At 42.7% G+C, this 12,846-nt stretch overlaps 1 protein-coding gene across 6 annotated transcripts in view; it reads left to right on the top strand.

The window, feature by feature from the left end:
• The window catches only part of hdac5 (histone deacetylase 5), a 57,606-nt gene that overhangs the window by 25,211 nt on the left and 19,549 nt on the right, over nucleotides 1–12,846 (top strand). For 4 of the 6 annotated variants that reach the window (XR_006376270.1, XM_044182018.1, XM_044182014.1 and 1 more), the window contains 13 exons: nucleotides 2,952–3,038; nucleotides 4,350–4,624; nucleotides 4,817–4,961; nucleotides 5,059–5,164; nucleotides 7,024–7,157; nucleotides 8,667–8,798; nucleotides 9,006–9,115; nucleotides 11,236–11,352; nucleotides 11,559–11,670; nucleotides 11,890–12,003; nucleotides 12,113–12,306; nucleotides 12,379–12,497; nucleotides 12,618–12,813. Coding sequence is in view for 5 of the 6 variants with exons in the window: in XM_044182018.1 (XP_044037953.1) it covers nucleotides 2,952–3,038; nucleotides 4,350–4,624; nucleotides 4,817–4,961; nucleotides 5,059–5,164; nucleotides 7,024–7,157; nucleotides 8,667–8,798; nucleotides 9,006–9,115; nucleotides 11,236–11,352; nucleotides 11,559–11,670; nucleotides 11,890–12,003; nucleotides 12,113–12,306; nucleotides 12,379–12,497; nucleotides 12,618–12,813 (1,841 nt within the window). In the remaining variant the exon portion in view is untranslated. The remainder of the gene's footprint in view (nucleotides 1–2,951; nucleotides 3,039–4,349; nucleotides 4,625–4,816; nucleotides 4,962–5,058; nucleotides 5,165–7,023; nucleotides 7,158–8,666; nucleotides 8,799–9,005; nucleotides 9,116–11,235; nucleotides 11,353–11,558; nucleotides 11,671–11,889; nucleotides 12,004–12,112; nucleotides 12,307–12,378; nucleotides 12,498–12,617; nucleotides 12,814–12,846) is intronic. The other 2 variants (XM_044182016.1, XM_044182015.1) reach the window with 2 other exon arrangements.

The raw sequence follows: 12,846 nt of genomic DNA, 5'->3' as shown, positions 1-12,846 counted from the left end.
AGAAATAATCGTTGCATAATAGTTATAAAAAAAGGATCGTTTTGGTACCAGTTTAAGGAGGAATACCTTATAGAGCGCCACCAGGAGTCCACCTGACTAGTGCAATCGTGGAACCTAACTCTATACTTCATTCATAATCTTTACATAAACAATTTTAGCCAACTATGTGAAAAAGCTTGTCTTTGTGCTGCATTAGTGTGATTCATCCAGAGTCATATTAGCACCAAGGTATAATCACCAGTCTGTGTTCATTTCTACCACTGACTGGACAAACTGGATGCACAGTCTGTCTTTCATTCTTTTTACTGCATCCATCCTGCTGCATGAATTACTGTGTGTAACTGCAGTGAGCTGTAGTCAGTTAGAGACTGATATGATTGACTGAAATGTTGCCTCTTTGTCAGACTGTACGTTAGTGTGAGTGTGTGAGTGAGTGTGTGTGTGTGTGTGTGTGTGTTTACCACACTATAAATGTCCTCAGTTTGACGTCAGACGCTGGCTGCTGTGGAATGCTGCTCCCTTGCCAAACGGACTGTTGTACACACACTCACAGACCAGTCTCTCACATACACACACACCCACACACACATACTGGGACAGTGTGTGTGTTGTAGTGGAAGGGGAGACACGTGCGTCACAGTGAAACGCCAGAATATTTGTTTAGGTAATTTAGATGTGAGTGGCTGCACACATATGCACAGACACACACACACACAGACACACACAGACACACAGACACACGGCCTTATTTATCTCCAGTTCTTAGTTTTTGGGCTTTTTACCAACTTTTTCTTGCAACAGCCACAGTGACTGAGCAAACTAAACAGTCACAAACCAGCAAACCTGACGTTGGACTGCTTCTTTGCATGTGCATGTGTGTGAGGGAAAAAATAATCCGTTCATTCCACAAGATTTTGTCATAAATAAAATGTGAGTTTACACCGAGCTATAACAATGGATTAGAATGAGTAAGGCAACCCTGTTACTCACTATAGATATAGTACATGCTTCAGTACATGCTTCTCTTTCTCTGTGTCAAGGTCTGAGGTCAAAGGTCAGGTTGTAACTAAAGACAGTAAAGATTTGAAATGATGAAATCTTTCCTCCTCTAATTAGTCACAATCATCCAGGACAGGGCTAATGAACTTGGCCTCATTATGGGTGTTGGTGTTTGATTAGCTTAGAACCCACGTGACGCAAAAGCAGAAAGGGTGTGCCAAAGAATGGGAGGTGGCCAATCAGAACACCTTCGTATCGAAAGGTCATAGGTCAGACCACACAGTAGGTAAGTCCTAATTGAATTTCCTCCTTGGCCAGCAGACAGGTAATATCCTGACGTCCCAACGTGTTGCAATTTGTGGCATCTTCCTGGAAGTAGCCTGATCCAATAGCAGGGGTCAGCTGAAGCCAGGAGAGTGTAGGCACCACAGGCTTGTGGCAGGTTAGGGACAGCGCCCCTAGTCAAGGGCACAGCGATGTGTGCTGATGGTGATGGGATGCTGAGACCCCCACACCTCTCCCTTTCCCCTCCCCTACCTGTGTGTTAACCTGTTGGCTCTCTGCACTTCCAAGAGCCACCCTAAAGAAATAGTCCAAATTACGTCATACAAACTCACTCTCTCTTTCTTTCTCTCTCTCTCTCTCGCTCTCTCTCTCACACACACAAGTGATCAGTGTAAGCTGATTGGAGCAGCTAAGCTGGTAAGAGCTTCCGATCTAAGTGCCGCTGAGATTTTGCATCGTATACAAGAATACTGTAAAAACCTAAATAACCACACACAGAAAGTGTGTTTCCATCCACCTGTATTCATACGCATATGATTCAGTGTTTGCATAAAAAAGCCTGAGTGGAAACTGTTGAAATTCAAAAGGTGAAATATCAGTATCACATAACAAGTTTAGGTTGAAAAGTTGGTGTATCGATAAAAACAAAACCTGACAAAGTGCATTAGAAACAGAATTAGTGAATAAACGATAAACAAGCATGTGACTTAAACGTCCACTGAAGAGGTGAAAACATCAGCTCTGTGTGGAGCGATGAGGAGACTCTAACCTTCCTCAAATAACTATATGAAATTTCCATCGTGTTTTCCACATCGTTTTCGTTTGTTTGAGGTTTGACAAGAGCACTTTTACGTCATCGTGTTGCACCCTCTCCTGCAATGGTTTAATGGCACCTGACTGGAGAGTTAGCGCTATTTCCCAACTCCTAATATTTGCACAACAGCAGTGGATGGAAACATGCATTAATTCACATTTTGGAAATTTGGTTAGAATTTGCAGTAAATTTGAATGGAAACTTGACTATGATATGAGAATGATGAATGAAGACATCTGTACTGAGAATCCTGCAATACTGATACAAAGTATAATCAAAATGGATATATTTTGCAACAATAGCAGTGTAACTGTGGCGGGGGACACTTTGTAAACCTTGTTTTTAAAGATTCTATATAAATAAAGTTCTTATTATAATTTCTGTAATGCTTCAGTGCACTGGCTGTTCCTGCAATCCTGTTTTCCTTCTTTCCCTTTTTCTTTATTTCCGCCATAGTGCTATAAATAACAGCAGGCTTCTCTGATAATTTCTCTCTGTGAATATGTTGGCCCATGTTAGCATATTCTGCAGTGTCCTTTAGCCTAGCCACGCTGAATATAGGCTAGGCTAATGCCAAGGTAACACTACAGTAATAAGTCAGTACGATCTAATGCTAGGCTAATGCTACGCTTGTGGCTATATTTAGGTGGCAGGGCAGGACGCTGTGTTCCTCACTTCTTGCAACACTGCTTATCTGAATGAAATGGGAACTGCCTCTGTGTGTGTGTGTGTGTGTGTGTGTGTGTGTGTGTATGAAATGAATGATGTAATAGTCTGATGTATCCTTGACAACATTTTCCAGACTAATCAATCACTCTCTCTGCCTTTCTCTCTCTGTTTCTCTGTCCTGCAGTAGTGGAGGTGAAGAGCAGCCTCCCATCAGGCATGCAGAGCCCAGTAGGAACAGCAAGCGAGCAGAGAGGAGGAGGTGGAGAAGGTGGTGAGTCCTCTAAGAGTCCTTGAGGGGTGGTTCCATGTCTCAAAAAGGGGTTTGATATAGTGGGTCGAATGCCTCCTTAAAGTGGATCACTAGAGTGTCTAAGAGGTTTTAGGGGGTTCTAAGAGTCTGTGGGTGGGTTCAAGAGTTACTTAAAGGTGAACTCCACCAATTTTACACATCAAAGTCTGTTTACATGAGTTGGGGAGTACTACTGCACATGTCAAAAAAGTTGCATAAAACCCTTTGCGGCTCCAGAGGGAGCTGTGTGAAGTCTGATAAATTGACTTAGGTGATGTCACTTGAGTCAGCGTTGGGCTGGTTCTGCTGCGTCAATTCTGATCTTTTTAAAAAAAAAAAAAAAACTGTCCATCATAAGTCCAACAATGTTACAGGAGTGCTATTCTAAATCTGAGTACTCTTTTAAAGGTGTTCTTCAAGCAATACATGTAATCAATCAAAGATCTCCAGAACTCCAGTCAAATTCAATCCATCCATCCATCCATCCATTTTCTACCGCTTGGTCCCCGTTAGGGGGTCGCGGGTGACTGGAGCCTATCCCAGTGACTTCGGGCCTTAGGCAGGGCACACCCTGGACAGTGGCCAACTCGTCGCAGGGCGAACACAGACACAGACAAGGACAGACAACCATTCACTCACACATTCATTCAATACGGGCAATTTAGAGTTGTCAAATTCAATCTTAAGCCGAATCTATGTCAACGGGAGTCGCACTGTAGATACCTACAGCGTAGGTTTTTATTTATAGTTCAGCGTTGATGACACCCCGGCATTACTAAAAGTATGTGTCATACATGGTCATGCTGTATCGTGCTTTAATTTTTAACTTTAACCAAATTTAAATATAACTGAAGTTACATCCAGGTAACTTCTATTTCGCCTTGTCTCATTATTGAATAGGAGACTACTGCCATGCAGTTGCGTGTTTACATTCATTCACTGTGATAGAGAGCAGTGATTGTTTGTTTATGTGTTTATGTTAAAATAAATAATTATAGGCCGATGTATCGTTATTGAATTTTTTTAACTACCAAATATCAATATCACTACCGGCCTCAAAAATACAGTATCAGTCGGCTTATATTGTCGTCACTCTCAACAATCTCCACTGGCATCACAGTTGTAGGAGAAAACACAAGCAGGCCAAGCGGACCAATCACGGTCCTTGTGGTCTCCATGTGGTCTCCATGTGGTATCTCTGTAGCCGCCGAAAAAACACAAACAGAACAACACAGTCAGCATTGTAATCGGGATGAGTAAAGTTGACCTCTTGTTCCGTTGCTGCTTTTCCAGGTGGGGGTACAGGAGAAGGCCCTGGAGGCCCTGGAGGAGGAGGAGGAGGAGGCCCAGTGGACCTGCGGACAGAGCCCAGGGCGGGGTCTCTGTCTGGGGCTGCGGTGGTGGACACAGCCCTGAGAGAGCAGCAGCTCCAGCAGGAACTTGTGCTACTCAAACAGCAGCAGGAACTCCAGAAACAACTGCTGTTTGCAGAGTTCCAGAAAAAACACGAAGTGCTCACAAGACAACATGAAGTCCAGCTGCAGGAACACCTGAAGGTAGATAGTCAGGTATTCACTTATTTAATTAGTCTCTGAACCTATAAGCTGGCTAGTCCACAGGACAGAAATCTTCCATACTCACTCTCATCTCTCGTTTGTTGGTTAACCAGCCTGATAGTGATTCAGCTAGTCAGTTGGTTTATTTGTCACTCAGTACAATGTGTGTGTGTGTGTGTGTCTGTGTATGTGTGTGTGTGTAAGCAACAACAGGAGCTGTTGGCAGCAAAGCGGCAGCAGGAGCTGGAGCAGAAGAGGAAACTGGAGCAACAAAGACATGAAGAGCAGGAGAAGCATCGATTGGAGCAACAACTGCTGCTGCTGAGGAACAAGGAGAAAGGCAAAGAGAGTAGGTTATTCTGCTACTACTGCTATTACTACAAAACATGTCTCTGTGTCTACAAGCCCCCTGATTGCTGTCCTCTCTCCTTGATGTGTTTTGGAAGGTGCCATTGCCAGTACAGAGGTGAAGCTGAAGCTGCAGGAGTTCCTTCTCAGTAAGAAAGAGCCTGGCATTGGTGGACTGAACCATTCCTTCTCCCCAAAGTGCTGGTGAGGATTGCAGAGAGCTCAACCTGTCCCATCAGTCACATCACTGTAACATTATGTATTGACTCAGTCTCAAACTAAAGTCCTCTACATTGTCCCCGTGATGGTGTTTAAATACATCATTTTGAATGTAAATGTAAGCTGCATCTTCTGTACGAACAGATATTTAGTAATTACAGTTTCAGTAAACTGTATGAATGGGAAAACATTTCTTAGTCACAGATCAGAGAGCGTGTTGCCTCCTCAATGCCTGGTGTGAACAGTGTCCTGTCAGGACAGTGAGCTGCTGCTCTAGTGTGTGAGGCTTGAACAGTTTTGTAGTCTGACCCAGGCTGAAGCAAGCCGCTCACTGAGTGTTTAACTGGGTTTCTAAACCAGGGCCCGTATTTATCAGGCATCTCAGACTCACACCTAGGAATCGCGCTGAAACTCAACTTACGACTAAAAACTCTGCTACTTCAGAGTAGGGCTTGAGGCTGATTTGTGAAGTGTCCTACACTGCCTTTCAGGACTAGGACTACTCCTAGTAGAGAGAGAGAGAGTCTGATGTTGTTGTTTTATAACACTCAGAGCCGCAAAGTAGAAATTGTGACATGTTGTAGTCACCCATGGTTGTACTTCTCTGACAGTTGTGGTTTGAATTATCAAACAGTGGTAAAAATTGAAATGCAGAAAATAGCACCACTTTTTTATGAACATTGAATTATGTGGTTAGGTAACTTTCCAAGGATATATGTATGCAAGGATAGGATGACAAAATTAATTAAAACTCATATTGATATTTCCAAATACGTCATTTAGACCGTAATTAAACATGGATGAGCTTCTCACGTGGCCTATATGTAAATTAAAATTGACTCAGCTGCATGAAATGATCCCATCAGCCCGTCCAATGCCACATCGTTTTACAGCCTATAAAAGTGCAGCGTCTTGCACACATTGCATAGGCACACGCAGCGATTATGATAAAAACCTTCCGGCTGGCTGTAGCCTAATCTTCATCTTTAGAAATGCACTGTAACAGTATGAACATATCTCTCAAATAGTATAACCCTGTTATCATTTGAAAAAAAAAAAAAAGAATTTGCTAGATGAAATTGGACCTGCTGTAATTAAGTCGTCGTTGTTATGAGGCGCATAAACGCGATCAAAGTTTGATTTCTGACTTCTGAAATGATCGGTTCTGGCAGAATCATCACTGTTGCACAGCTGCATTTTCCCCGCTACAAAAAAAAGAATAAGGTTGTGAGCACGTCGGTTTCTGAGGAGACATCGTCTGCTCTCCATCTGGATCCTACACAAAGTCAGTTTAAAAAATGATTCTGTTTTTGTCAAATTTTGTCAAAACTCCCAACAGGTAAAACTTACCCCAAGACTAAAAACACTCGTACCTCAGAGTAGGACTTTCAGCTGCTTAGCAGACATTATGATGATGTGTTGAAGTTTTCCTGACATATGCGGTTTGGAGTTTTAGACATGGGTAAAAACTGAAATGCAGAAAAGAGCTTCACGTTTTTTATGTGTAGCCTTTATGTGTATAATTAAATATCTTATATATGAAAAACCATGATGCCAGAATGAAGAAATATCTTAATCTCATAATGATATTTATAAATATTCCATTCATATAGTATACTTTACAAACCTAGTAATATTGCTGTAACACTTCTAACACGGCATGTGGCTCCTCCATAACAGTTCTGTCTGTCTGAATAAGGCTGTAACACACATTTACATACCAGACACCTATGTCTGAATGCCAAAATGCCATCGCTTTAAGAGATAGATGAATATAATGTATTCCATGTCTGTCTTTCTCCTTGTATTTGTGTGTGTGTTTGTGTGTGTGTGTGTGTCTGCAGGGGAGCCCAGCACACCTCCCTGGAGCAGGGCTCTCCTCCGCAGAGTAACACCCCGGGAACTCCTCCCTCCTACAAACTGCCCCCACTGCTGGGGAACTACGAGGGCAAAGATGACTTCCCGCTCCGCAAGACAGGTAGGAGAGACAGATACAGACAGAGGGAGTGTGTGTGTGTGTGTGTGTGTGATTTGTCACTTGCCATGTAAAAGTTGTTTGACGATGAACAATGCGGAGGTGGAGTGTGGTGTGTTTATATACTACATGTGTGTGAGTCAGTGTGAGTCTGACTCACACACATGTAGTATTTTACACACTGTTTCAAATATAACTGATCCCATGTGAAAGCTTTTTCTCTGAACATGTCCATGTGAGTTCAGAGGTCAGGGTGTGAAACTGGTTCCTCCCCTACAGGAACCTTAACTGACTCGTCCCCCTGAGTCACTATCGCTATGTTCATCAAGCTTTCCGTTCTAACATGGCACATACATATGGTTTACAATGAAAAATGGTGGATGTGCTAGTCGTGAACAGGGCTGTAACCCCCCAAACTAATGTAATATGATAAGTAGTTATCTGTTATCTGTTTACAGTGAGTAGCTAATTAAAGGAGTTTATAAGTTTTACCAAAAATCTCCCACACTTTTTCACAAGTCATTCAATCACTGATCTTTTTGTTGAGCTGACAGCATCCGGCTATTAAGTAATTTTTCCCTCACATACAGTGTAGCCTTCCTCTTGCAGGATGAATACACACTTGACGTTCCAAAAGTGTCTTCTTTTCAACCAATATTCCAAGTTCAGAAGCAGAAATCACTTCCGTTTGCTCCCCACCGCTTTCCAGACATGCTCAAGACATGTCAGAACAGCCCGCCATCAGGTCTTCTTTAGCGGCACGTATGCAAATCAGATGAACTGCGGTTAGGCTCATTTACAGCTGTAGTTCTGTAGTCTTGCTTATTAAATACCCTCCAATGTATACTGGGATACTGTACCCAGGCCCCTGCAGCCTTACACATGATAACGAAAATGGATGGATTTATAGCATAAATTTAAATCACTGGTGCAAAATCCCTTCATGCCCATGCCCATGTCTTGGCGTTAGCTGTCCCGATGCCACACAGTCAGGGGGGTAAGAAATAACAAAACATCCAGGTTTTCCTGGATTCAGGAATGCTGGAAACTGTTAAGGCAGCTTAAACCAATAAAACCTGGATGTTTTTTCCTCTTCCTGCTCCTTGCCCTCAACCTTGACTTTTAGACCAAAGCTAGCTTATAATACATCTACTATAGCTGCTCATCCGGCAAGCAAACTAGCCAGCCAAAATGTGCAGTCAGCCAAAATGTAATGTAGGATTACCAGACAGCCTGTGCTCCTGTATCCGCCCTGATAGTCTCCTGTTGGCAAATCACCACGCACCTTAAAATACCCCACTGAAATGCTCTGCCAAACAAAACACTGCACTTTGCAATGAAACATGTAACACAATAGATACAAAAATGACAACAACACTGTAAAAACAACACTATAATATAACAAAGAAGGCTTGTCGATCGGTGCCAGCGATCACTAATTGTTTTTGGCTCCAACCGTTTTTCATTCCCTCTCTCTCTCTCTCTCCCCGTCTCTCTGGGTCTCTCGTCCAGTCTCGGAGCCTAACCTGAAGGTGCGTTCACGGTTGAAGCAGAAGGTGGCAGAGAGGCGGAGCTCTCCACTCCTCCGCAGGAAGGATGGAACCGTTATCAGCACCTTTAAGAAGAGAGCCATAGAGATATCAGGTGAACACACACACACACACACACATCGTTCTGAAAGAAGTGCATGGTTGAAAATAGACAGAAAAACTCAGCAGTGTGTTTAGTGTGTGTATTGTGTAAACTCACTGTAAATAAATCCTTTTAATTATACATTAGACATTTTATGAATTAACCTGAATATTAATTCCTCTCTCTCTTTTTCTGTGTGTGTCTCTGTCTCTCGACCAGTCTCCTCCCTCTGTAATAGCGCTCCAGGTTCAGGTCCCAGCAGTCCCAACAGTTCCAATTCGGCTATCGCCAATGGCAACACAGGATCGGTCCCCAACATACAGACCGAGGTACACACACACACACACACACACACACACACACACACACACACACACACACAAACAAACGCTTTATTTTTAACTTTGAAGTTATACTCACCGACTCATGTAGTACACAGGTTTCATTTTCACCATTCATTTCTTCATACTGGACACACAGCTCAAGCTTGCCACCTACAGTTCACTGCGGTTCAACAAAAGTCAGTTTACTGGCATATTTACAAAACAAGTGTTGATAAGTGCTTTACAGAGAAATTAAAAATTCGTCACAGCAGAACAGATATAAATAGGTAAATAGCTGTAACAGACGAAATTAAAGCAATTTTATATTAATAATAAGGAGGACTCAATAGCAATTTTAAAAAGGTGAGTCTTAAAAGATGGAATTTAAAAGTGGTGATAGATGGGGAGGACCTGAACGTGAGGGGTAAACTGTTCCACAGTCTGGGAGCAGCAATGGAAAACGCTCGTCGGCCTTTGGACTTTGACTGGGAACATGTAATGGTAATGGTGAGGACTAACTGAACAGAAGGTTTGTAACTCAGTTCCGTTGTGTTCTATGTAACTTGCATATACTCTGTATTTGGTTGTGTTTTCTCAATTTGCAGCATTATTTTCAAAATGCTGTGCATATGTTGTCAAATTGATGGGATGTTTTCCGTATTAGCTTTAGTTTTGGAAGTGTTTTCTTAAGTTGCAGCGCGTTGAGCTTTCAGGGCCACTGTAGAAAAGGCTTTATTTTTGCAATAGACCAAATGTAAAAAAACAACAACAAACAAACAAAAAAACTAATACTAACGACAGAGTTTGTTTGTTTGTCAAATTTTAAAGCAGAATCAAAAGTGACATCCAGATTTCTTGCATGTGGCCCAAGAAAACCGTCTAAACCACTAGTGGAATTTTTGGGACAGATGATGAGGCCCTCTGTCTTATTTTCATTAAGCTGGAGAATATTTTTGATGATAAGGAATCTTATATTTTCTAAAAACAGATCCCAGCAGAAGCTTATATAATGCAAAGTAAATAGGGCCTAAATGGAACCTTGGGGTACACTATAAGTAACTAAAATACTACATTGTCTTTAGATGAATGAAAACATGTTCTATCATAGTAGCTCAAAATTGATCAGAAATTACTACTCTGCTTTGCTCTTTGCAATTTTTTGTTGTTCTTCCTCCTCCTTGTACCCCTATTTTTACAGTACTGTGCCCTGCGTCTCACAAACGTGTCCTTTGTCTCTGTGATACTGTAATTCTTGTTCTTTGTTGATATGAACCTGCAGCCAGTCAAAATCTATTGAGCAGTCAGTACTGTTAACAAATGGAAAGCACAATGTTCAGGGCCATGCAATTTGTTCATTGTACAGTATACAGCCTACAATGCACTGTACTGCAGTATACAATGCTAAAAGGGACTAAAATCAAAGGAGTTAGGCTGATATTGGTTGTGTCACATCATTTGAAACAGGTTACATCAATTTTGAGTGGTTGTGTTCAATCAATGACATGCGTTCTCTATTTGTATTTGATTGTTGCCACTTGTGTTTACCAGTATGGATGACATGTGCATTAGAATGTGTTTTGAGAATGAGCATGTTCTTAGAGTTTTGCTGAAAAGTCTAAGTGAGATCTGCAGATTGTGTTTTACCATGTGAAATGGTTTAAGGTATTGGCAACAGACTGCACTATTAGCTAAATGAGGTCAGGCAACTGAGAACTCTGTTCAGCCAATGGGTTTTTAGCGTTTTAGCAACTGAGAAAAACTGTAATATGTGCAGGTCAGCTTTTATATGAGGAGGTTTGAAGTGGAGTGTAAACATGGAGTGGGATGAAACAGCTGGACAAGTCTGGTTATTGGCTTATTATTAAATATTATCAAACATGCATATAAGCAGCCAAGCCCAAAGAATGCAGCTCTAGAAGAAGGATTCAGAGTGAAATGACTTGATTTGAGAGAGATACTGTTAGTCAGTGCTTACAGTGGATGTTGAAAACAGTGGTTACCATAGCAACTTGAATGACTCTATAGTGTATAACCATCAGACCACCCTCCCAACTACTGCTAAGATTCCACAGAGCAAGACACCTAAACTAACCAGTCTGCCTGTTTGTCTGTCTGTCTGTCTGCAGCTGAGATCTCTCCATCAGACGCTGGGGGCTGATGGGACATTGAGTCCTCTGAATCTCTACACCTCGCCCTCTTTGCCGAATATCTCCTTGGGCCTCCCGGCCAACACTCACATCACGGTGCGTCAACGCAACACACACACACACACACTCAGGAAAGTTTCTTCTTAGCTTTACAGGTGTTTATTTTGTGGTGAACGAGTTTTACAAGCTGGGAGCAAGGGTGCCGCAGGACCTGCAGTTACCACTTGTTGGCATCACTAGTGATTGTGTGGTAGTTACCTAGACTTGTCTGTGTGGTAACCATGGTAATGCCCCCTCTACAGCCCCCCCAGAATCTGTCTGCTCAGCAAGAGGCCGAGCGTCAAGCCATCCAATCACTGCGTGGGGGCGGAGCTCTAACAGGGAAGTTTCTCTCCACATCCTCCCTACCTGCAGGTAAGCTTTACCATAGTTCATAATTTAATAATATTTAATTTAAGTTATGGTTTAATTATTATATTAAAGTATTACATATTAGATATACTGTATATAAATATGTATGTAAATGAAAGTGTGATACAATGTAATTTATCTATATGGGGAAAACATTTAATTAGTTTTGAAATGTATTTGATTATTTGGAACTAGTAATTATTTATTAATGTTTCTTTGCAGGGGTGGGGCATGATGTGGAGACACCGCCCCCCAGCTCTCATTCTGCCCATTCCTCGTTATTGCAACATGTACTACTGCTGGAGCAGGCCAGACAACAGACTGCTATGCTAGCTGGTACACACACACACATGCACAAATACACTAAAGTCTATGCTAATATTCACGGTATCCATCCATAGTATCCAACTCATTGTCTTTATGCTATGAATCTCCACCAACTCAGTCCCCATGTACAGCCAGTCGCCACTGGTTACAGCAGAGAGAGGCGTGTCCAGCGCCATGAGGGCGGTCAACAAGCTGCCTCGCCATCGGCCATTGGCTCGGACCCAGAGTGCGCCGTTGCCCCAGTCCCCCCAGGCCCTGCAGCAGCTGGTGGTCCAGCAGCAACACCAGCACTTCCTGGAGAAACACTACAAGGTACACACGTTCACACACAAACACACACACACATTCACACGTTCACACGCTAACATTACCTTGTGTGTGTAGATACTATCCAAGGGGACAGAGCTTCCCAGACCGCCGCCCACCCACCCAGAGGAGACAGAGGAGGAGCTAACAGAGACTAATGACATGCAGGAGGACGACGAAGGGGCAAGCCTTCACAGGTGTGACAACCAATCAGTCAGTATCAATGACTGATTAATCTTTATCTATATCTATTTACTCTGTCATTGTGAACACTTGAATGTTGGTTTTAAGTCTGCCCTGTTTTTCTGACCAATCAGGCTTCAGAAGGAGGGGTCAGACGACAGCACGCCCCCCTCTGAGCGACTTGGTGTGCACGTGAAGGGCGAGGAGGAGCATGGGGGCGTGCACGTGAAAGGGGAGAGTACTGAGAGCGAGCTGGACGAAGAGGAAGAAGAAGAAGACATCATCCAGCTGAGGGAGGGCGACGAAGAGGAGAGGGGGAGCTACACACAGGTTTGTGTATGAACGCAGTGCTTCGCTCTGTAG

This window comes from Siniperca chuatsi, linkage group LG21 (genome assembly GCF_020085105.1).
Source record: "Siniperca chuatsi isolate FFG_IHB_CAS linkage group LG21, ASM2008510v1, whole genome shotgun sequence".
In the NCBI taxonomy this organism is placed as follows: Eukaryota; Metazoa; Chordata; class Actinopteri; order Centrarchiformes; family Sinipercidae; genus Siniperca; species Siniperca chuatsi.
This window is presented reverse-complemented; position numbering and strand designations above follow the sequence as displayed.